General features: G+C 46.0%; 6 protein-coding genes across 6 annotated transcripts; 3 read left to right on the plus strand and 3 right to left on the minus strand.

The window, feature by feature from the left end:
• Positions 1-1219: 1219 nt before the first annotated feature.
• On the minus strand, positions 1220-2646 carry EDB91DRAFT_1339111 (uncharacterized protein; the record flags this gene model as incomplete). Its single annotated transcript, XM_041325653.1, has 7 exons — positions 1220-1273; positions 1304-1323; positions 1377-1533; positions 1605-1697; positions 2027-2155; positions 2195-2267; positions 2482-2646. 7 exons carry the CDS (start codon positions 2644-2646, stop codon positions 1251-1253), a joined length of 660 nt encoding a protein of 219 aa, XP_041172419.1. The 3' UTR covers positions 1220-1250.
• A 756-nt stretch (positions 2647-3402) lies between these two features.
• Positions 3403-4649, plus strand: EDB91DRAFT_1085889 (uncharacterized protein; the record flags this gene model as incomplete). The annotated part of the gene is made up of 6 exons (XM_041315962.1): positions 3403-3556; positions 3640-3697; positions 3984-4031; positions 4249-4371; positions 4414-4462; positions 4548-4649. 6 exons carry the CDS (start codon positions 3403-3405, stop codon positions 4647-4649), a joined length of 534 nt encoding a protein of 177 aa, XP_041172420.1.
• Positions 4650-6817: 2168 nt separating this feature from the next.
• Positions 6818-7370, minus strand: EDB91DRAFT_1207594 (uncharacterized protein; the record flags this gene model as incomplete). The annotated part of the gene is made up of 3 exons (XM_041320723.1): positions 7205-7370; positions 7036-7154; positions 6818-6986 (listed from the first exon to the last, which is right to left on the minus strand). Coding segments are annotated over exons 1-3 (420 nt in total), but the record flags the coding sequence as incomplete, so codon positions are not given.
• Positions 7371-8053: 683 nt separating this feature from the next.
• EDB91DRAFT_1034130 (uncharacterized protein) lies at positions 8054-8978 on the minus strand (the record flags this gene model as incomplete). The annotated part of the gene is made up of 5 exons (XM_041312768.1): positions 8054-8179; positions 8222-8327; positions 8413-8628; positions 8685-8810; positions 8848-8978. Coding segments are annotated over 5 exons (705 nt in total), but the record flags the coding sequence as incomplete, so codon positions are not given.
• Positions 8979-13958: 4980 nt separating this feature from the next.
• EDB91DRAFT_1253207 (uncharacterized protein) lies at positions 13959-15207 on the plus strand (the record flags this gene model as incomplete). The annotated part of the gene is made up of 4 exons (XM_041323615.1): positions 13959-14365; positions 14414-14508; positions 14560-14687; positions 14815-15207. 4 exons carry the CDS (start codon positions 13959-13961, stop codon positions 15205-15207), a joined length of 1023 nt encoding a protein of 340 aa, XP_041172423.1.
• A 5158-nt stretch (positions 15208-20365) lies between these two features.
• On the plus strand, positions 20366-20814 carry EDB91DRAFT_1253210 (uncharacterized protein; the record flags this gene model as incomplete). Its single annotated transcript, XM_041323616.1, has 2 exons — positions 20366-20397; positions 20442-20814. The coding sequence occupies 2 exons, from the start codon at positions 20366-20368 to the stop codon at positions 20812-20814; spliced, it is 405 nt and encodes a 134-aa protein (XP_041172424.1).
• Between the last annotated feature and the right edge of the window lie 1659 nt (positions 20815-22473).

Consider the following 22473-nt stretch of genomic DNA (forward strand, 5'->3'; position numbering starts at 1 on the left):
GAGTAACGGAAGATCAAGGCATTGTATTATTCTTTTATTAGGATTAGGGTACGTTTCTGGCTCCATCTCATGGTCGTATTCTGGCAGCTTTGCAGTATTGGGGAGTGATGGTCGTGAATCCTTCGAAGCTATGTACATCCCCCATCTGACTCGAGTTTGATTTCAGATTCAGTTTGTAGTGAGTGTCAGAATGGCAGTTTTGTGTTGGAGTGGGTTCGACGAGGAAAAGCACAGCCATGATATGTTGGACTTGATGATATAAGAAAGCTCGGACCCTGCAGCGGTTCTGCCTATAGAGGTCTGCCAGGTGCAACCATTCTGACAGAACTGCCAAGTAGTTCACAAAGATACTATTTTCTAGGGTATAAAAACAAGCCATCTTCCTACTGCCAGCATCAGAGCTATTATTTGAGATCCTCCTCGACGTGTTTCATTTTACCTAGCACAAGCCATGCGTTTCTCATTCCTCCTCGTTATTGTTGCTGCTTTGACAATATCTATATCTGTTAGTGCATGCTTACCTTGGGGTGTTAGTTGCAACAAAGATAAGAACATCAGGGGGTGCTGCAAAGGTCTCACTTGTAAACAGCCGGTGAGTATGAGCCATTCACTTTGCACCCAGAATTCAACCCCATCATTGCCTTGTACCAACAGCCTAATGATGTTGGTGCCCCTGCTGATGACACATTCTGTATCCCGTAGACTAAGGATGTCGCGACAGTGAGTCGTGTTTCTGCTTTCACATTGGCACAGTGGTTGATTACATGATAGTATATTGTTGTGGAGTTGATAAATATGCTTACTTTTGTACAAACTTCCCAGCTCCCTCAACCAGACTCTTCCCTGAGTAACAGAACTTGATCGTGATCTTGTGTTTTGGGTGGAATGAGAAATGTAATGGTTTTTTTGAGGTTGGGGACGGAATTAACATTGACTTGGTGTAACGGGGTGTTCCCATCAGGAAAATGTGGTAAGGCTATATAGCCACCCATAGCGCTATAGACTGCTATACAGACTCCATAGCCCTATAGCTCGTATAGCCAAGTGCCCAATTGTGCAGGCTTACTACACCAGTGTATAGTGCTATATAGCTCTATTAAAGTTGCTATAGCTGGGTGGAACATACCACAACTATTGTAGCTATTATAGCTCAAAACACAAAGCAAAAATTTCTCTTAATAGCTGTTTGTTGCCATGATAGTGTTCTCAAAATTAAAAAAAAGCGAAAATTCCAAATTATATTTCAACTACTACAATACATGTAAACTAATAACTACAAAACAGGCAAAAATGCGAAAATTACAGGAGGAAGAGGCAAGAGAACTAGAAGGAAGAATCAGAGAGGAAAGATGAATACAAAAAAAAGAAAGACTTACCAAATAGTGAAAATTGCGAAAATTCTTGAGGGAAGAGGAGGGAAGGGAGCTAGAAGGAGAGGATCAGACAGGAGGAAGTGAGAGTCAGAGAAAAGACTTGCCAAATGGTCAAAAATGCGAAAATAGTTGGGGGGAGGAGGAGCAGGAGGGAAGAGAGCTAGAAGGAGAGGGTTAGAAAAAAGATTAGTCAAATAGTCAAAAATGCGAAAATTATGGAGGGAGACTTACCAGAGTTCAAAGCACCAGCACCAGTACCAGCACCAACAACATCAACACCAAGAGAAGGATAGAGAAGCAAGAAGAAGAGAAGAGAGGCAAAAACTCGAAAATTGTAAGAAAAATATGGAAGATAATCTAATGAGGGGGCAGTGGGGGGGGAAGGAAAGAATGGGAAAAGACTTGTTGGTTGACCGCATTTTTGGTTACATAAGCAGTGCCAAACAAAGCCACAACATAAGACTTGGTGAATTTTCGAGTTTTTGGTTAATAGGACTAGGATTATGACAGTAAGAAAAAGACAATGAAATTGACTGTTAGCATTAGGATTTTGAATACACATAAGGTGAATTTTCGCATTTTTGCTTACATAAATAAGGTGTACCTTAACACTTTTGAACCCTTCAATTCCAAGTATTTTCCTTATAACTCACTAAGATATTGACCTATTGAAGTCATTAGACTATGGATAGACTTCCCTTGACAAGGACTAACTTTGACGTCCTTGACAAGGACTACAACTTTGGTTTTCATCGAAAAAAGTTCCCACGGTCTACTGGGGTCTATAGTTGTTGAAATGTTTTACTTCTAAATACACTTACCAAACTTTATGGTAATATATAGACTTTCATGATGTCTATACTGGTCTATAGTGCTGTGATAGCTTGCCATAGACTGTATAGAGCTGTGGTGTGCTATCGGGGCTATATAGAGGATGGTCCTCTATATAGAGATATAGTTTTTCCTGATGCCGGCAGGACATGCAGTAGATCAGATCAGGAAGGAGCAGGAGAAGCGGGGAGAGCAGAGTCAAGAGCAAAGCGAGAGGTGGCAGAAGCCCAGAGGTGCCAGGGGTCACGACAGCAGACATACGTATAATATTATATACAGTGTAGCAACGACATAGCAGAACCAGCACAACAACACAGGTCTTCCTCCTCTTCGAGACCGCAGTGCTGGCCAGTCCATTTGTCACATCCTTTTTGGTCATTTCTAACTGTTTGAGAAGCGCGACGGGGTCTTCCTTTGACCAGGATTCGTAGGTTGGGGTCATTATGCGAAGATGGGCTTTGGATTCCTGTCATATTTATGCATTAATCCTTATAATTGTAACACTATTTTGATGCAACAATGCTACAGTTCTAACGTCATTTGATGCATGTGTGATGCATGCCCCCTCCAGTAGTACCTTGTATGATATGATGCATCCCTCCTGTCCTTCACTGATGCATCCTCCTGCCCTTCGACTGATGCATTTTCCTGCCCTCTACTGACATATTTCGCCCATATTTTGCTTGCACTGCGTGTGTTTATAAGACTAGTAACGAGTGAGATTGGAGGAAGGGTAATCTTTATGATCTGGACTGACCGCTAATGTATTCTACCGTCCAGTTTCCCGTTAAGCATTTTTAAGGTTTTATGTAATCAGCGTGGGGTTCTGCGCTCGTACCATGACTGTTCTCGTCTGACTCCAACAATGTTGGCTAAACATTTGAGACATTGTGTGCGTCACACCTTCCACACGCATCGCAGTGGTCGCGTTTGTGTATTGTCAGTGCCACGTCACAGTCGCGTAAAACTATAGCCACGCCAGTGGCATCTCCATCCAATCTCCATCACCACTTACTTGGTACTAGGTCGTGTTAAAGTTCACATGCTTACAGTTCACATGTTCTGGCTTGTTGATCCGCCGACCCTCAGCAGTGGTTCTGCCTCTAGGACATAAAAGCAAGCCGTCTTCATAGCGCCAGTATCGGAGCTATTATTTAGAGATCCCCATTGCCAATGCCCATATCAACTAGCGCAAGCCATGCATTTCTCATTCATCCTTGCCATTGTTGCAGCTTTGACAACATCTATATCTGCTGCTAGTAGTGCAGATTCTGAATCATGCCTTGATATATTACGGGCTTGCACTGGCCCTTACGTGCCAGAAGGCGCAAAATGCTGCAAAGGTCTCGCTTGTGAGTTCGTTGTGAGTATGAGTCGTTCGCTTTGCATCCGGGATTCAACTTCATAACTCATCCTTTGCATCTTGTATCAACAGCCTTGGCTTCAGAATGGCAACACGATGAAGTACTGCATAGATTGAGCATGCCACGACAGTGAGTCGTGTTTCTGCTTTCGCGTTTGTACAGTGAATAATTGCACGATATGCAGTTCATTGCGGAGTTAATTAACACGCTTCAGGTTACATCTGTACTGCTGCCTCAACCAAGGTCTTGAATAACACCCGCATTAATTCTGTGGTATTGATAAAAGACGCTCATGTTACTCGACTTGCGTATGTTTTTGCATGAATGAACAAGAAAGCTCACTAGCATCCTCCATCCATTGTTCTCATAAACTTCGGTTTTATAGCCCCCTGCATTCTTAATTTTGTAATGGTAGGCCAGAGACTAATGTCAAACGTTCACGAGGCAGCTTGACACAACGCCGGTGCGATACAAGTTAGTTGGTCGAAGAGGTTGCTTGCATGTACCGTGCGGAGTAGGACGCACTGGCAGTACATTTACAGCAGACACGGTTGCAACGAAGCCTTGCCACTTGCTGGAACGCAGCCTTCACGGAAGTGCTCAGCGTCTGCACGATGTTTTTGCCATATTCTCGCACACCCCGACACGCCCTGGCAATGTCCAATTTTCACTAAGGGCAGATGGCAGGCGCAACTTGGCGCTAGTGGTGGAGAGGCAGATGATGGTGACAGGCAAGGGGTGGGTGATGATGCACTGACCCATGCTGGCGGTGGTGGCGAGCCAGACGACGGGCACGACAATGAGTAAGTAAGTAAGGCGAGGTAATCGGACAGCGGTCTGCGCAGACTCATCACATGGCGTGTCCAATTCGCAAAGTTTGTGTGCTATCGTGCAGTAAGTAACGAGAGAAAGAGGGAAAAAATGTATGATATGTCCACTAGACCCTGGCATTGTAAGTAATATCATATTGTCTACCCAGTTTACCGCGCCCACTCATCGCATGGTTTGCATAACATGCATGCCGCCTGTTGCTGCCCAGGGACTTGCTCAATGGATCATTGTAGGCCCGGTTTACGTTTGATACAAACTTCATCACGGCGACAAAGCCCACTCTGTTCTGCTTGGACATCATTAGTGGAAGAAACGCCACTCGTCACCGATCACCCTTTATTAATGTGCACTCTCAGATTTCACCTTTGCCGTACACTGGTAAAGCTCACGTACACAGTTCACACATTCTGGATTGTTTATTCGCCAACCCCGTGGTTCTGCATATACTCTCTCCCTCAAGTCCACCAGCCACAACCATTCTGCTGAGTGTTTCGCAAAAAAACTATTTCCTAGGACATAAAAGCAAGCTGTCTCTCTACCAGAGCTATTATTTGATATTCCCATTGATGCATCCCCTATTACATAGCACAAGCCATGCGTTTCTCATTCTTCCTCCATGTTGTTGCAGCTTTGACAACATCTATGTCTGTCAGTGCATGCATATCTCCTTATGTGATTTGCAACGGTCCCACGGTGCCAAGCGGCCAAGCATGCTGCAAAGGTTTCACTTGTAAGCCGACTGTAAGTATGAGTCGTTCACTTTGCATCCGGGATTCGACCTCATGACTCATCCTTTGTGCATTAAGTACCAATCGCCTGAGTCTCCCCCCCACCTCACCAAGTACTGCCAATAACCCTCTCCCGATGAGCTTGACATGCTGGGCATGTCGTGACAGTGGGTTGTGTTTCTTCTTTTGCGTTGATACATTGGTTGATCACACGATATGCAGTTCGTTGCGGAGTTAATCAATATGCTTACTTCTGTACAAATTTCCCTGCTGCCTCGACCAGACTCTTGAATAACATTAGAAAACCTCCAGTATGAATTCTGTGGTATTGATAAACGACACCCATGTTACCTGACTGGTGTACATTTTTGCATGAATGCACAAGAAAACAGCCTGATATCGAAGTAGCACGTGTACGTACATGTCCTTGAAGATCGCTTAGAAGGAAGAAGGGGCTAGAGTCGAGGACACTCAAACTTCATCATGAATCTTCTGCCGGATACTGATCGTCCTGAGCCACTTGATGAACGCGAATCAGTAGATCTGGAACGTCTCAAACTCACGATATAAATGACATCTACAACCTCATTTTCTTCTTACCCTCAATACGAAAATTTGATGTCAAGGTCGTAGTACTATGGTAAGGGTTGCGCAAAGAAGTGCAGGCTAACTCTGCATGTACCACGCGGAGTGAGAAGCAGTACATCTGCATCAGATGCGGTTGCAGTGAAGCTTTGCCGAAACACAGCATTTAAGGAAGTGCTTGCAAAATAAGCTTGCATCTGTACAACTTTTGCAATCGTTAGATTCGTTACAACTCTTTGCTCAATGTTTTTGTAACCTTCTCGAATGCTCTGCGCAATGTCCATTTTTCACCAGGGGCCAGATGGTAAGCCCAACGTGGTCGCTAGTGGTGGAGAGGTCTGAGGCAGATGGTGGTGACTGGTAGCGCATCAGCTAGGAAATCCCTTTTTGCCCACTATATCCCACAGTTGGGAAGTAGTGCAAAGTCGAAAAAAGAATAGGGACGCTCAAAGTTCGGGGGCGCACATGTCGCCCACACCCACCGCCCACGCCTACGACCCCCCGCACAGCAACACCATCCCGTTTTGTACATATCTGTATTATATAATACAATGCTAAGGTAGTCATTGAAGGCTTGTACAATAAACATATCACAGATGGCTCGTCACACATTGCACGAGCAATACCTGTGCTCATACCTCATCCTTATTGTCCTTTGTATCTTATTTCACCCTGCAGAGACTGTAGAAGAAGCAGCACAGCAGCTGCACTGTGACATATCTTGCATTCTCGCGATCCGGCAAACTTGCTACCTACAAGGACGATCCCCCATTGCCACAAAAGCGGGTAGTTTACACCTTGCTTGGGAATATGCCAAAAGTCCATCTGACCACGACTGCTTTACCAACATGCTTCGAATTTCCCCTACGGTTTTCGAGGTGTTACTTGATTTAATCGAAGACCATCCTGCATTCTATAATAATTCACACAATTCTCAAACACCCATCCAGACTCAGCTTGCCGTCACACTCTATCAGATGGGACACTACGGAAATGGCGGGTCACTAGAGGACATTGCCCGCCATGCAGGGATCTTGGTGGGTGGAGTGGAGTTATTTACAGAGCGATACTCAGAGACAATGCACAGTAATGTAAGGTACATACCCCAAATGGACTGTGCCCTCGAAGTAGTTGTCTCGTTTGGTCCAGAAGCAGGAACATAACACTTGAAATATTCATTGTCACCATCGGACAGATTGCCATCTGTATCAGCTTGGATGCCTTCACCTGTTGTCCAAAGCCAGCGAGCCAGCTCTTTGTATTCCTTTGTCAGGCTGTAAGAACTGTATGAGTTTGAGGAAACGAAATATGTGGCAGACTTACTGCTCATATTTCCGTTTGACACGTTCTCCAACTGCAACAGCATTCAAGCTATGTAACTGTGGGAATATCGCGGCCCCCATGCGCTGGTAAATGGTGACTTTGCTGTCGCCCGATGTTCTCTGCAAGTCATCATCAGTCTCATACCATTGTGCCATTTGGACTTACTTACCTCGCCCTTCTTGCGCTTCCCCAGCAGCACGACTCTGTTTTCTGACAACTCTATTTGGGTTAGCAATTGCCAGATCACATCAGCTGTCCATTCAATTTCGGGAATCGCGACTCCGGTGTTCTTCTTCCGCATCACGAAGCACGACGACAGCAACGATAACAATGACAAAGTGTAAAGTGTTTATTTTTCACAAGTTTAATATTATGTAATATACAAAGTACATTTTGGGTAGGGTGGTGGGGTCATGGGCGTGGGCGGTGGGCGTGGGCGACCTGTGCGCCCCCGAACTTTGAGCGTCCCTAATATCAGTGTTGGAAATGTAGCGACAATGTAGACCAAGCCCATAGATAAAGAACTTCAAATTGTCTGCCAGGTGACCTTGTCAATTTAATGTTGATGTTTGAACGCGTAAGGCCCAGGGTAGACTTCTGGATTTCGAGAGATGAACCTAAGGCAATGATCATCATGCCCTTCGTGACTTGGAGTACAATGCTTACCAATGGTTGTCGTCAAACACTATAGTCCCAGCTGGAATATGGTTCTCCTGATGCCTGACCATCATTTGTACAGCATATATTATTTGCCCAAATCACTTCTTTGGTTGTTCAGTGAAACAATCCTGCAGTGTAAACATTGTAAACTTCAGATATGAAACCACAACGAAAATCTCCACTACCAGAAGCCACGGGTCTAAAATACGGTAAGCGTCTAAAGAGAGAGAACTCGTATGAGTTCTATAGTACATCAGTAAGGAGCGTGTTAGGTATACTAAGGTATGACTTACCCCCAGTCGAGTATAAGAGACTGGGGAAGAGAGAGAAACGAGCGTAGCTAGGGAATCGAGCTACCTCGGTGTCTTCTGACGACTGCATCGAGCTCGGCCTGAACTTTTGCATGCTCCTGGGGGAAACACGCAGCAGCCATGAACACCGTGCATATTGTCGCAGAAGTCTGGCCCTGATATGAGCCGCATATCTCCGGAGACAACAGAACAACACCTCACCATAGTGGATCCACTTCCAAAAAGGCAGTGGCAAGGAAGGCCCTCTCAGTCTCTGACAAACCATAGAGGTGAACACTTTCTAGCATATATTTCGCGAGCGCAGGGCCGATGTCCACGTTGCTCTGCTGCGGAACAAATGAGATGTTGTATATGAAGATTGGCAAAGCAATGTATACCATTTGCTCCTTTACGCGGTTCATGTGACCACCGTCGAGCTTCATGTTCAAACCACCATCTTAAGTCCTGGCTATACCAAGGAAGGTATCTGAGCCAAGGGATCGAATCCACCAATTGAGCACCAGGACGTAGGATTGCACCAATCATTCTGACGGGTTGATTAACTTCGATGACTTCGGGATCAGTTGCAGACGTGGACGTGTTCTTCTCGCATGAAACTCTTGTAATTGTCGTCGCAGCATAACTTCAAAACACCTGTGAACAATGTACTACCACATGCGAAAATGCTTACGTGATCACATGGTTCTCCAAGTTGTATGGGACAGGACATCAAGGATGTCAAGGACAACGTTCTTCGCGTATATCTGCAGGGGCTGATAAGCCTCAGCTGCTTTAGGCTGTAGATGCGCATGAAGTGCTCTGCACCTGTTAAAATGAATGGGAGAGGAGAATTATAGTGAACTCAACGAAACCTTTCCTCACAGGTGCAAAGGCGATGTTGAATTCACCGCTTAAAATATCTCCAGTAGCAACCATGCGTGGACGATCAGCTAGCGATTTGCCCTGGTTCTCCATGATATCTACCGCGGCCTGCAACAGAATGTTGAACCTGGATATGACAACTCTGTGTGGAGGGACTGACTTTTTAACGTCCAATAACAACATGTTCACAAGTCCTAACTGAATGGTGACAGAGGACCGTACTTGTCGATCCATCCTGCTATAGTGATTACACCCATTACACTTCAGATTCGGTAGCGCGCGTCATGATATGACCGTTGTGTCGCTGAAAGTTTATGCGTACTATCTGGACAAGACGTAGCTTGTTCTGTCGAAGTGAATTCCGCTTCGTCGAAACATGAATAACTTCGGGCTCAGACTCAGGTTCTGAAACAAAGTGTAAATATTTACAGCCGCAATGAATATGTCCAAGATGGACTTGCCAATGACAGAACCATTATCAACCGCAGTTTGTGAATGGCTAGGCTGCGCAATAGGAGTGCCGTCCTTTAATTTAATAAACGCAGCTATGCTATACGCGCATGACGCAACGGTGGAAGTTTGTGATATTTTTGCCAGGATCGAGTTAACACAAGTTGCGAAAGTCGTGTTCGCCGACGAGAAGGTTTGCTCCTGATTGAATGAGTCCGTGAGAGCTGAAGAAGTATTTGTAAGTGTTTGTGTTTACTGATGAAGCTGACGGAGCAATTGGGAACCAGGCGAGGATGCAGATCGTTGGGCGAGTGTGCGGTTTAGGATGGATACGTAGAGGAGTGCATCCGGAACATCACCGGGAGGGAACTGAGGTGTTGTGTGGGGTGTCTTCTACTGCGTCTGTGGCTAGGTCGTTCAGTACCTCCTCGGATGGTGATGATGCCACTTCTGATTGTGCGCTGGAGGGAGGACTGAATGGAGATTCGGTAGGGAAAGCACTAAATTCGAACCCGAAACTACCTGACCAGCAGCGCTCACTCCTCAATCTGTCATTCCACATTTCTTCCATCCACAGCCATTCAAGCCAACGTTTTCATCAATTAGCCTAGCCTTGCGTCAACAAAGCCTTGAGCAAGGCATCCTCAACCGTAGGAAGAGGCGTCGAACTGTATATACAGAATTTGATCGCGCGACCTTGCGTTTCGGGTGGGTGAGAAATATAACAGCTTTTTTTAAAAATTAGATGTTTGGGAGGGAATTGACTTGGTGTCCTTTTTAATCGTCTCGAGACGTGCGCACTGCGATGAGTTCTTATTTTGACCAAGATTCGTAGTCTGGGGTCATGACGCGAAGATGGTTTTTGGGTGGTAAGAGAATCCGGTCTTCCAAAGCACATGGGACTGTAGCAAACCCCGCTGCGAGTTTCAACGCGAAGCGAGGATTCTACGAGTCTACGACCATCATGTTGACCTTCAAGACAGCCAATTCGACTCGGACTCACTTGCCCGTCCGGGCCGGTGTAACGGACACGGACTGCAAGGGGAAACCCAAGGCCAAACCTCTAAGGCGGGAGGCGGCGGCTCTATCTATCGAGGATGGACTACAGACATGCGGTGGCTACCTACTACGAGCCAGGACTCCGGCCACTTCGCCAGGACCTCCGACACCCACGCCAGATCTCCCTGCTACACCGGACACTTGCCCTCTCTGTCTTTCTGCGATCCCTCATCTCAACCACAACTTGCATGTATTCTATCGCATACCGCAAATATTTTATGGGTCGATTCATGCAACACCATGGTACTGTATCCCAGGACACCCTTCCCTACCGAAAATCGCGAAGCAGCTATTGAACTCCTACTAATCGAACTACTACTATTGAAGATCGTGCTACGATGACGTGACGTGAGGGCAAAGATAGATATTTCGTTCCACATAACTCCGCCGAATACCTCATTCTAAATCGGTGCGTGCTTGGCAAGTTACTCGACATACAGAACCCACTATGACATAAAGCATGTACACGGTTTTCGTCGCAGATAAGCCTGTGTTCCGACCACATAGCCTATGGAAACTCATAATTAAGAACGACTGTCTTACTTCTACTGGTTTGGCTGAGGGAGACTAGGTCGAGAATGGTCGGCTCGCCGTCTTACTGTCATTAACATTACTTAATGCCTGCCATCCCGCCGCCTTTGTCGTTGCACACCACCTTCGTTTACCCTCACCTTTCTCACCATGGTCCGTCACAAATAAATGAGGGAGTACGAAGAGTCACATCGATCAAGACTATGCCACTGCGCGGTTGAGATTCCTTCAGGTGGAGGGTCATAGCCATGCACGAATAGATTGTGGAACGGAACCCTGGCGTACAGCTCGACAGACAGGCTATCTGTGCATCCATACATCCGTGCCTGTAATGGATCTGGAGGTGGGAGTGGGTGGATGGGTGGAAGAAGAAACCCATTCATTGCCGTTACGCATTCAGCTGATTCCCGATTGTCTTGTGTACCTTCTCATTTTATAAATGACAACAGTTAAGTAAGTACTGCTCTTCTCCACTGCTGACGGCCGGATTATCAGTCTTCCCTGTCGTAGTTCGGGAAAATATTGATGTCCTCTCCCCAGTTCTAAGGATATATCCTTTGATTTCATAGGACACTTCTTGACGTCTATGCGTGGGTTCAGGGCAGGTGGGGTTCAATATTGGCTCCACAGAGGGTCTACGTTGCCAGACACGTCCGGTGACCTCTCTCCGTCGCCAGAACTATATGCCACGAAAGCGCGAGGTCTCAGATCCTACCTTTGCCTTCTGCACGTATGTACATTCAACTTCAACCGCGATTAACGGACGGTATTCTCGACATTGCCTACAATGTGCAATGTGCATCTCCATCCCTACTTACTAGGTAATAGGTTGTGTTAAAGCTCACACGTTTACAGTTCAAATGCTCTGGATTGTTTATCCGCCGACCCTACAGTGATTCTGCCTATACTCTCTGCCTGAAGTCGGCTAGGCGCAACAATCCTGATAGAACTGCCGAATACTTCACAAAAATACTATTTTCTAGGACATAAAAGCAAGCCATCTTCATACTGCCAGCATCAGAGCTATTATTCGAGATCCCCCTTGACGCGTTTCATTTTACCTAGCACAAGCCATGCGTTTCTCATTCCTCCTCGCTGTTGCTACTGCTTTGACAACATCTATGTCTGTTGGTGCAACGTTATGCATAGATAGAGACGGGACTTGCCGCGGGTCCGGGGCGATGGAAGGTGAAAAGTGCTGCGAAGGTACCACTTGTACGGCTGTGAGTCGATCGTTTTGATCCGGGATTCAACCCCACGACTCACCCTTTGTGCCTTGTACCAACAGCGTCAGGATGCCCAGGGAGTTTACTACTCCTGCGAGTAACCCTCTCCCGATGAGCTTGGCAGATTGAACATGTCGCGACAGTGAGTTGTGTTTCTGCTTTCGCCTTAGTACAGTTGTTGATCGTATGATATGCAGTTCGTTGCGGAGTTCATCAATACGCTTACTTCTGCACAACTTCCATGCTACTTCGACCACACTCTTGAATAACATTAAAAACGTCCCACATGAATTCTACCAGAGCCAATTTGTCCGAGTCACTTCAGAGTGATTGGTGTTGTGCCCGTCCGACCCGGATGCTTGCCCCCTTTCTTAAAGCCCCTAGCAAGAGAGGCTATCACAGCCTCTGACAAATCATAGAGATGACCACTTTCTAGCATATATTTCGCGAACGAAGGGCCGATGTCCACATCGCTCTGATGCGGAAAACCTGAGACGTTGTATATGAAGATCGGCAACCCAATGCATACCATTTGCTCTTTCACGCGGTTCATGTGACCAGCGTTGAGTTTCACGCTCCTCTCAAACCCCGTCTTAAGTCCCAGCCATACCAAGGTATTTGAGGCAAGGGATCGAGTCTACCAGGTAGGCACCAGGGTGCACTATCCTTGCGAAATCGATTGCATGATTCTACTTGCCGCCTTCGAGATGATATCTTCAGAACTGAGCCAGCCCAGGAGGGTTGGCGGGAAACAATGTAATACTGCACATGTATTCTGGTTGAGTTTGACAAATAAAAAAGAGGGATAAAACAAGCCAGCGATAAACAGGACACGGCAGCGGGCTTTGCCACCGCACGGGGCGCTACGGTTATGAGATTGCCAAGAGACAACTGAAAAGTTGTGAAAGTACTTCAAATAAAGCAAGCTTCCAGCACTGTGCAGTGTGGACTGTGGGAGTTTAGTGGGAGTCGCCTCCGCAACGTCTAGTACTCGTTCTAGAGTGATTGCACCTTCTTACCTTTCACTCTCTTTTATCCTCTCGCGAACGATTACCGCTTATTTTTAAACCCGCATGTATTCTCTCATAGCCTTTTCAAATTGACTTGCAGTGTTGATCCAACGTGCACTCAAATTCTTTGCTGTGACTCTACCTCTCACGAGGTTCGCGCTGTACTCTGTCGGAAATTTCTAGGGACCATTGCAAGGCCTTGTAATACATTTTAAGGACCGATTTTCACACACTGTACATCAGTAAATTCACACATTGCTTATTTCAGCACTTATCACTACTTTTCGTCACTTTTCAACAATGGATCTACTTTTTTTCCTTCAACTAGCCTCCACCTTCAACTTAAGTACACCAAAATGTTTCTTATACATTAGAAATCTGTTTGACAACATGAGAATAAGTATTAGCTGTTGTGGTCCAGCAGAAACACCACAACAGTTGTTAATAAGTTCTTGACATAAATGCCCTCTCTAGTCAGCTACACATGAGAAAACTGTATTCTATCACAATGAAATATGTATTTGACATATTATTAGCAGTTTGAGATACTTGATTTGCTGGTGGTGGCCAGTTTAAGAGAAAAAAGTAGATCCATTGCTGAAAAGTGACGAAAAGTAGTGATAAGTGCTGAAATAAGCAATGTGTGAATTTACTGATGTATTTTAAGGCTTTGGAGTGATGGAGATAATAGTAGTACTCACGATAAAATTTAAACAGTTGAACAAACTCGCTAAAGCTTGCTAAAGGCTGTAATCAAGCACAGCCGCATGTGGCAAGTTTGGAAGTCAGGCCGGCATCATGGCTGAGTTCTGAATATGCCTGCTGTTCGCCAATGCCTCCGTCATTCTGCACGACTTGGAGGCAACCCTCCAGTGCGCTCCAGATCTAGAGTGATGGATCCCGAGCCATCAATATCGAGGATACAACCACCTCCCCCCGATCCCAAACCCAAGATGACGATTCAGTGGCAGAGTGACAACACTCTCACTGATGCCTTGGTCACCTGGCTCACCGAACACCCTCCTGACTGTCATATCTTATTCTACTCCGATGGCAAGAAATCTCTGGATTCAAACTCTTCTGATCGTCCCTCGGGAAAGGACAAGTCTCAAATCTGTTCTGTTATCGCCCAGGTCATCTTCCAACATCACGCAAAATATGGGTCTGAATACGCAAATGGTCATAAGAAATTTTGTGACTCTGTCAACAACCGTATCACCAGGTATGTAGCATTTATTTTTTTGTACTATGCGCTGATAAAATCCCTTAGTCTTAAAAACAAATACAAGCCCCTTAAGGCTAAGTTTAGCGCAACTGGCACTGGTGTAGTCCCTCTTGATGATGCCTCTGCTAAAAACCTACAAGGTGAGTGTTCTTATTGATTCATTTAGAGGTTTGACTGATTCAATTTTTTAGAAGAAGTCTGTTGCAAATTTCCATGGTACAATGAACTTGACGCCATCTGGCACTCAAACTCCTCCTTTGCAGCAAAAACTACGTCGTCCAAGCCTGGCATTGACCACGCCGGTGACATGTACAGGCTAGTGCGTCCGCATGGCAGGGCTGGCCCCTCTGCGCATACCAGGGGTGCCACCAGGGCTCAGCCCCCCCCTCATATTGCTCCTCCTAGCCATCCATTCACTGATCCATGAATTGATCCTTGCCTGCTAGCACCCACTGCTCCCCATTCCTGCTGCTGCTCCCGTTCATTTTGCCGCTGCTGCTCCCGTTCCTTCTGCTGCTCCCGCTGCTCCCGCTGCTCCCGCTGCTCCCGCTGCTCCCGCTGCTCCCACTCCTGCTTTCCCCGCTGCTCCCATACCTCCCAATGCTGACTCAGATATCACCATGGACCATGATCCTGACCTTGACGATGACAATTTATATTCTTCTGCCTTCCGTTCCCCTCTTGGCGACGCGCTAGACCACTTGGATGAAGACTACATGGATACCGATACCCCGCGCCCTATTTTTGACCTCAACAGCCCTCCTGTTAGGTACCATGCCAACTCAGGAAGCAGAGGGGTCGGGGCTTGGCTTCAGCTCTTGCGCTGCGCCCTTAGCTGAGTATGTGCCTCGAATTTGGAGCAGATCCGATGTTGTCCGACAGTAGGATGAATGGTCCGCTTTGGTCCGCTTTGAGGGTCGGGGAGTAAGAGCTACTAACGGTGGGCCGACTAGGAGTGGAGTGGAGAAGGCGGGGAGTGATGCGGAGAGTGGATAGGAGCAGGGGAATGTTGGTAGGGGCGGGAAAGGCGGAGGACAATGTGGAGGGGTGAAAGAGGATATTTGATAGGGGCGGAGTAATAAGGGAAAGACTTAGAGCATGGCTCTAAGTTGGAGTGGAGGGTCGGAGGTGACAACAAGTTGAGACTTGTGTCCAGAGGAGGCAAGGTCCTACTGAGAATTATCACAAGAGGTAACTGCGAGAAGACAAGTAATATTAAGACTGAGGAAAATATCTAAATACATGATATGTTATATACTTCTATGTATGAGGCAGTGATCAGGATAACTATGTAGTAAAGCTATGTACCAAGGATATAGTTTGTAAGTATTTTACATAGGCGAAGACATAAGTCGGAGCGGATATCAATATGTATGCGTCGGATCAGTGATCAAGCAGTAATAGGAATTACTGGTGATCCGGAAGTAAGGGTCTATGTACCAAAGGGGAAAGTATATATCTAAAAGGGGAAAGAGATCCAGTTGAATGGAGAGGTTTATGGAAGGGGACCAGTTGAGCGGTTGAGCGGAAGCGTAGGGCAGAATGCAGGCTTGTGATTGGATGGAGTGGAGGATGGATGAAGCGGAGGGGGTCGGAAAGTGGAGCGGACATCAATATCGGAGCGGTCGGATCAGGTACAGTGGCTCAAAAAACTGTCCGCATGTTTTCACGTTTTTCGCTATCTATGATATTGTGTGAGAATATACAAACACATCAAGGACATGCTGGTACCACATTGTAGAGCTACTTCAGGGCCTCCAATTGAGCCCTATGGCGTGGGAATTGATCAAGATATGGTGGAGATATGAGGCTTACAAAATGATGACTCATGTGGACAGTTTTTTGACTCAAGTATTTTACAGTGATAATCAGGTATTCTAGTACATTGTGTGACCTCCCTTGGCTTTAATTACTGCCTCTATCCTTCTAGGCATACTCTCAATCAATTTCTGGCAATATTCTGCTGTAATCCTTGCCCATTCCACTGCTACACTCTCCCATAGCTCCTATACTCCTTTAGAGGGGGTTTCATAGGCTTGAAGCTTCTTCTTGAGTGTTCCCCAGAGATGTTCAATGACATTGACATCAGGGGACTGTGATGGTGAGTCAAGAACATTGATACTATGTTCTTTAAACCATTGTCTGGCTGTCCTAGATGTGTGCTTGGGATCATGATCCTGTTGGGAAATGATGTCTTTTTTATCAATCCTTGATTCAGCTATGTTAGGCAGCAAGTGGTCATTTAGAATGTCCACATACTGCTCAACATCCATCCTCCCCTCAACTTCAGCAAGCATACCCACACCATTCCATCCCATACAGCCCCATACCATTAGAGAACCTCCTCCAAATTTGACAGTCTCACTAACCTCTCTGTCTGTTAGAAAATCCCTCTTCTTTTTCCACACATATACCTTTCCATCTGACCCAATCCTATTGATTTTGGTCTCATCTGATCATATAACATGCTTCCAGTCCTCTACAGTCCAGTTTTGATGGGCCAAGCCAAAGGTAGTCTTCTCTGTCTATGTTTGATAGAGAGAAGAGGCATTTCTTCTTTGTTACTGCCTTGAGATGAGCTGCCTTGAGAACATTCCTCACAGTTTGTGAAGAGACAGTGGTGGTGATGGTGGAATTGATATAATGGGTGGCTTGGATGGCATTATTAGCCTTTCCTGTAGTGATATGTTGGATGATGGCCCTCTTATTAGCAGAGGTGGACGTCCTCCACAAGAGTTTTCCTTGTCCAGATGGCTTTCTTTGATACACTTGGCCACAGTAGACTTGCATACTTCAGTTCTAGAGGACATTTGATGAGCAGAGAGGCCGGCATAGGACAAAGAGAGGATATTATCCCTTTGAGCAGAGGAGATGGCATTCATGGTGATTATGACCATGACACATGAGACATTCTGGTTTATATAGTTAGATATAGTTTTAAGAGTATGCCTAGAAGGATAGAGGCAGTAATTAAAGCCAAGGGGAGGCCACACAATGTACTGGAATACCTGATTATCACTGTAAAATACTTGAGTCAAAAAACTGTCCGCATGAGTCATCATTTTGTAAGCCTCATATCTCCACCATATCTTGACTGATTCCCACATCATAAGGCTCAATTGGAAGTCCTGAAGTAGTACTACAATGTGGTACCAGCATGTCCTTGACATGTTTGTATATTCTCACACAATATCATAGATAGTGAAAAATGTGAAAACATGCGGACAGTTTTTTGAGCCACTGTATATGACACCTCCGAAGGTTGCTGGGAAGAAACAACAACTCCCATCATCACCATCTCCTCCTCCTGACCCCCCCACCCCTTTTGCAGTTTCCCAGAAGTCAGCAACACCTTTCTACAACAGCCGTGCAGCGTTCGGCACTCAGGGGCCCTCCGGCCACGATGCACAATGCAGACCACCATCTATTGTGTCGTCGTCACTGGGGATGACTCGCAGCTTGTTGACACCGAAGAGTGCAGGGTTGAAGAAGAAAAAAGCGAAATTGGACATCCAGGAGCAAGTCGAGAGGGTCAACGACAGGATCGAGAGTCTTCAATCAGATGTTGCATCACACCATAGCTTCAAGCACGAACACTTCCTTGCGAAGCTCAACGTGAAGAAGGACTACCATCGGGAGATGAAGAAATATGAGTACCTTTGCAAAGTGTGTGCGCATGAGGCCCTGCAAGCTGTTGCCAGCCATCAATGAGAGCAGGAGACTAAGGACGCTGAAATTCGCCTTTGCAAGACGGATGTCCATGTGCATGAGGCCCAGGCCTTAGCGCTTGACAAGGAGGCAGAAATGTGGCGCCTGAAGATTCAATTTCACCAGATGATGCAGGGCGGCGGTAAAGCTTCTGCATCTGGAGATACCTGAGATGTTTGCTGTTATTGTTCCCCTTGCTATGTATCATCATTGCTGTTCTCTGCTGTTGTGTTTTTTTACTGCTGTTGCTATCTGACTTCATTAATTTCATTTTTTTCTGCAAGTACTTGTTTGATTGATGTTACATGTGTTGTACAAGATGTACTACTAGTAGTACATGTATTATTGGTGAATGTGAACATGTTGCCCATCCTTCCCTATGTTGTGCTTGTTTGATTGATGTTACATGTATTATTGGTGAATGTGAACATGGTGCCTATCCTTCCCTATGTTGTGCTCTTGATCTAGGGCTGTCAAAGAGCTCATCCATGAGCCTTGCACGAGTAGCCTGGCCAGGGGTTCCCTCATATGATCTGTCACCTACTATTTCATTACCCTCTGGATGCTCAATCTCTTGAGGGACAAAACCTTCACCCTCTGTATGAGCCCACTCCAGAGACTCATCATAGTCTTCGTCCTGCTTGCGACAATGAGTTTCGAAGCAGATGATCATGTTGTGCAGGATAAGACAACACTTAATCCAATGCACAGCAACCTGCAAGTCCTTCTCTGTCTGAATATTGGTGCAGAGCTCTCAGAGAGACTGGAACCACCCTTTCAAGACTGCAAATGTGTGCTCAACACGTACATGGATCTTTAAATTCATTAATAATAATAAAAACAGCAAAAAATGAAAAATACCTTAGAAAGGTGATAGTTAAATGTCCTCTGGTTCTTTGTCAGTCGTCCATTGTGAGGCTTCTTGAATGGGGGGATACACCATGGCTCCAGTGGATATGCACTGTCTGCCCAAACCCAGTGACCATCTGGGAGAAGGTTGGCATGCTCTTCATAGAGGCGAGTGGATCAAAATGCATATGCATCGTGGACACTCCCAGGTTGACCAAGAGAATAGTCCACAATCATGAGGTTATGGGGCATAATGACTGCCTAGAATTAAATTAAATTACTATCCATGAAAAATAAATAAAAACACATTACCTGACAGCCAAGGGAATACTTGGATTTCCTATCGTAAAATGTCTCACCAAAATAGGCAGGTTTGGTGAAAAGATCCATAGTCGAGCCATCAATGGCTAGATAGCCACCCCTCCACTCCAGACAGGTTCATGTCTCAGCAAACCACCGAGCCAGCTCAGTATCCTCAGAGTTATCTTCTGGGAAGAAGATAAACTGATCATGCTCCTTGAGCAATGCGACCATCACATGGTTAGTGCAATTGATGACTGACCCGACACTTACACCCGCCCGTTGTGCGATATCCTCAAGTGAAATGGCATTGCCATAGTGGCCTGCATGATTTAGAAAAATGGCCAGCTGGATGGAGACTGGGAGCTGAGGATTGTTGGACTGGTTGCAGAAGATAGGATGATCGGAGATCTGGTCAAGGATATCATCAAATATTTCTGGATTAACACGGAGTTTCTGGCGAAACAAATGAGGGCGGTGTTCCTCGTGGTGAACCAGCATATGCAGCTGAGGTGCTTGAGGAGGAGGCTGGTCAGGCTTGTGGAATATATGGGCCCTCTCAACCTCATCGCAAAGAGCAGCAATAGTGTGCTGGAGCCAGTCATAATGCACAGCGACATCATCCGAGTCATCTGAGTCATCAGAGTCATCAGATGTGTCACTGTGGCTGGAACTGAGGCCCAAAAGGTGGGACATTGGGGACACAGGGGACATAGGGGACATCGGGGACATTGAGGATATGGGGGATGGGGAGGCGAAAGTCAGATCTTCACCATCTGAAGTATCAAGTGAGTCTGAGTTGGTATCAGAGTCAGAGTCTGTGTCCTGGTCGTCTAGGAGTATATTCAAATATTGTGGGTTGGCTAATGCCAATGAAGCCTGATCAATGGTATGAAGGAGGTCTGTACGTGTGGACTGATGAGGCATGGCTGTGACTTGGGAGGGGGGTATTTTCTTATCAGTACACTGGATATCCAACTGATTAGTTGGAGTTTATATCGGAGTTTTAAATCTCTGCCACAGTTAGCGCCAGCTGGCATCTGTGTCCCTCAGACCTCCGTGCATTCCATATCTCAAATCTTGCCCTCCCCTTGCACCTTCCCAGCACAATCCTGCAGGTGGATAGTGGGGAGGGATAATATGGCGCTGGATTGGAGGTTGAGGATGCAAATGTGAGTCATTTTTCTGCCCCTCTCACCACTGATTTTTGTTGCAGGGACTTAGGTCAGGCATGGCATTTCCTCCATTTACCGACTATCAAGAAGCATTCTCCTCCCCATTACCGCCATATATTTACGATGGCCCCTCCATGCATACCAGGGGTGCCACCAGGGCTCAGCCCCCCTCATATTGCTCCTCCTAGCCGTCCATTCACTGATCTGCAAATTGATCCTCGCCTGCTAGCACCTGCTGCTCCCATTCCTGCCGCTGCTCCTGTTCCTTCTGCCCCTGCCGCTGCTCCTGTTCATTCTGCCCCTGCCCCTGCTCCCATTCCTTCTGCTCCTTCCACTGCTCCTGTTTCTTCTGCTCCTCCTGCTGCTTCCGCTCCTGCTTTTCCTGCTGCTCCTGCTCTCGCACCCTATTTTTGACCTCACCATCACGCATTTATTTTTCGTTTTTTCTCGCTCATTAAATACCTAGCTACATCTATATATTTTTGTGTAGATACATGCCTCAAAATTTGACTAAGTGTTGTTTCCAAGTCTGCTCTGATGCTGCTGTATGACGTGTGTCTTTGTGGCTTTCAGGCCGATTTTGTTGAAGACTTTAGCGAGTTTGTTGAAGACTTTAGTGAGCTTTTTGAAGCTTTAATAAGTTTGTTCAACTGGTTTAAATTTTATCGTGAGTACTACTAATCTTAGATGGCGCCTTAAAAGGCTATGGTTCTCACATTATGAGTTGTCTTATAATAAACAATAAACAATAAATGATTTTCATTGGCTAACTACGCTACTGATGTAACTCAGGCACCACATATAGTAAGTACCTCGTCAACTCATTGATAAGACATGCCAGAGAAATAATTATGAATGTGAATGGAGATGATGTAAGTAGGTAGGTAAATCGAATGAGCACTGAGCTTTTCCGACCAACAGATTCACGATTCGCCTATAATTTCCCCAGATCTGTGCTGCCAAATGAATGCTTGCAATATGCCACGTGTGCGCAATTTTGGTTCCCAATGCTGTTGAAACTTGGCACAACAGGTTGATTGCAGGTACAGTTCCAAGGTAATATTGTGATGGGTGCACTGGCCACACAGCATCATCGACAAACAGGCATTGTGCGGAGCACAGATACAATTCCATTGTTGCTAGAGATGTTTTTGCTTCATGAAGAAGCACGGAGGTTGCATCAAACACTTCCTGCAACGACCTATTGTGCATTTCTGCAAAACAACAACACTCGACGAACAAATGGTGTGGAGTCTCCAAGCACTTGCATCCACAGAGAGGCATTGCGCAAACGAGCAAAACACACACTCGCAGTGTCTAATTGTCTTGACCTTGCATAGAGTTGTACCAATGCCGAGAAAGCATATGGTGTGTGCACATATGGGTGTTGTGGTGGAGCATGGGAGTCGTAAAGAGGCAGCATGAGGGTACTGCGAGGCGTAAAGGGTGCGAGAGTATGTAAGTAAGGAAAGAAGATATAGGAGACTCAACAAATTTTGAAGTTGAATAATACAGCGAGAAAGTATCGAGTGCAAAGGTAGCAGACAGCACAGGATAAGGGCGAATTAACCGAGAGTGAGAGTCGTGAGCAAGCACATTGACAATTGCATTAGCTTGCGCGGGAAGAGAGGATGAGGTCGTATGAGCCTTGATGTGTGATAGAGTGGGAGGATTGGGAGAGGATGATATAATTGAAGACAACCAACGATAGAGTGAACGTGCAGGTAATGCAGACCAGGAGTGGGGTAGAAGGGGGGAGACAAGACTTGAGTTGATGATGCATACAGCATTGAGATGATCACTATGAATTTCGGAGTTCGGCACACCTGAACGAGCTAACAAGGCAGATACAATAAGACTGTATAATTCCCCATGAAGAATGGTGGCTCCATTAGCGTGGTTATCCATAGATCCGACAAGCGAGCCTGATGCAGCAGTTACCACAAATGTTACAGAATGCACACCGTCGAAGTTCATGTGGGTTGGCACCATGGAGCCGTCACACATGATAAGGGAATCTGGCAGGAGCTGATGTGGGAGATGGGGGGAAACATGTACAGCACCAAGTAGGGC

This window comes from Suillus paluster (assembly GCF_016628075.1).
Source record: "Suillus paluster strain FC165 chromosome Unknown EDB91scaffold_81, whole genome shotgun sequence".
Lineage (NCBI taxonomy): Eukaryota > Fungi > Basidiomycota > Agaricomycetes > Boletales > Suillaceae > Suillus > Suillus paluster.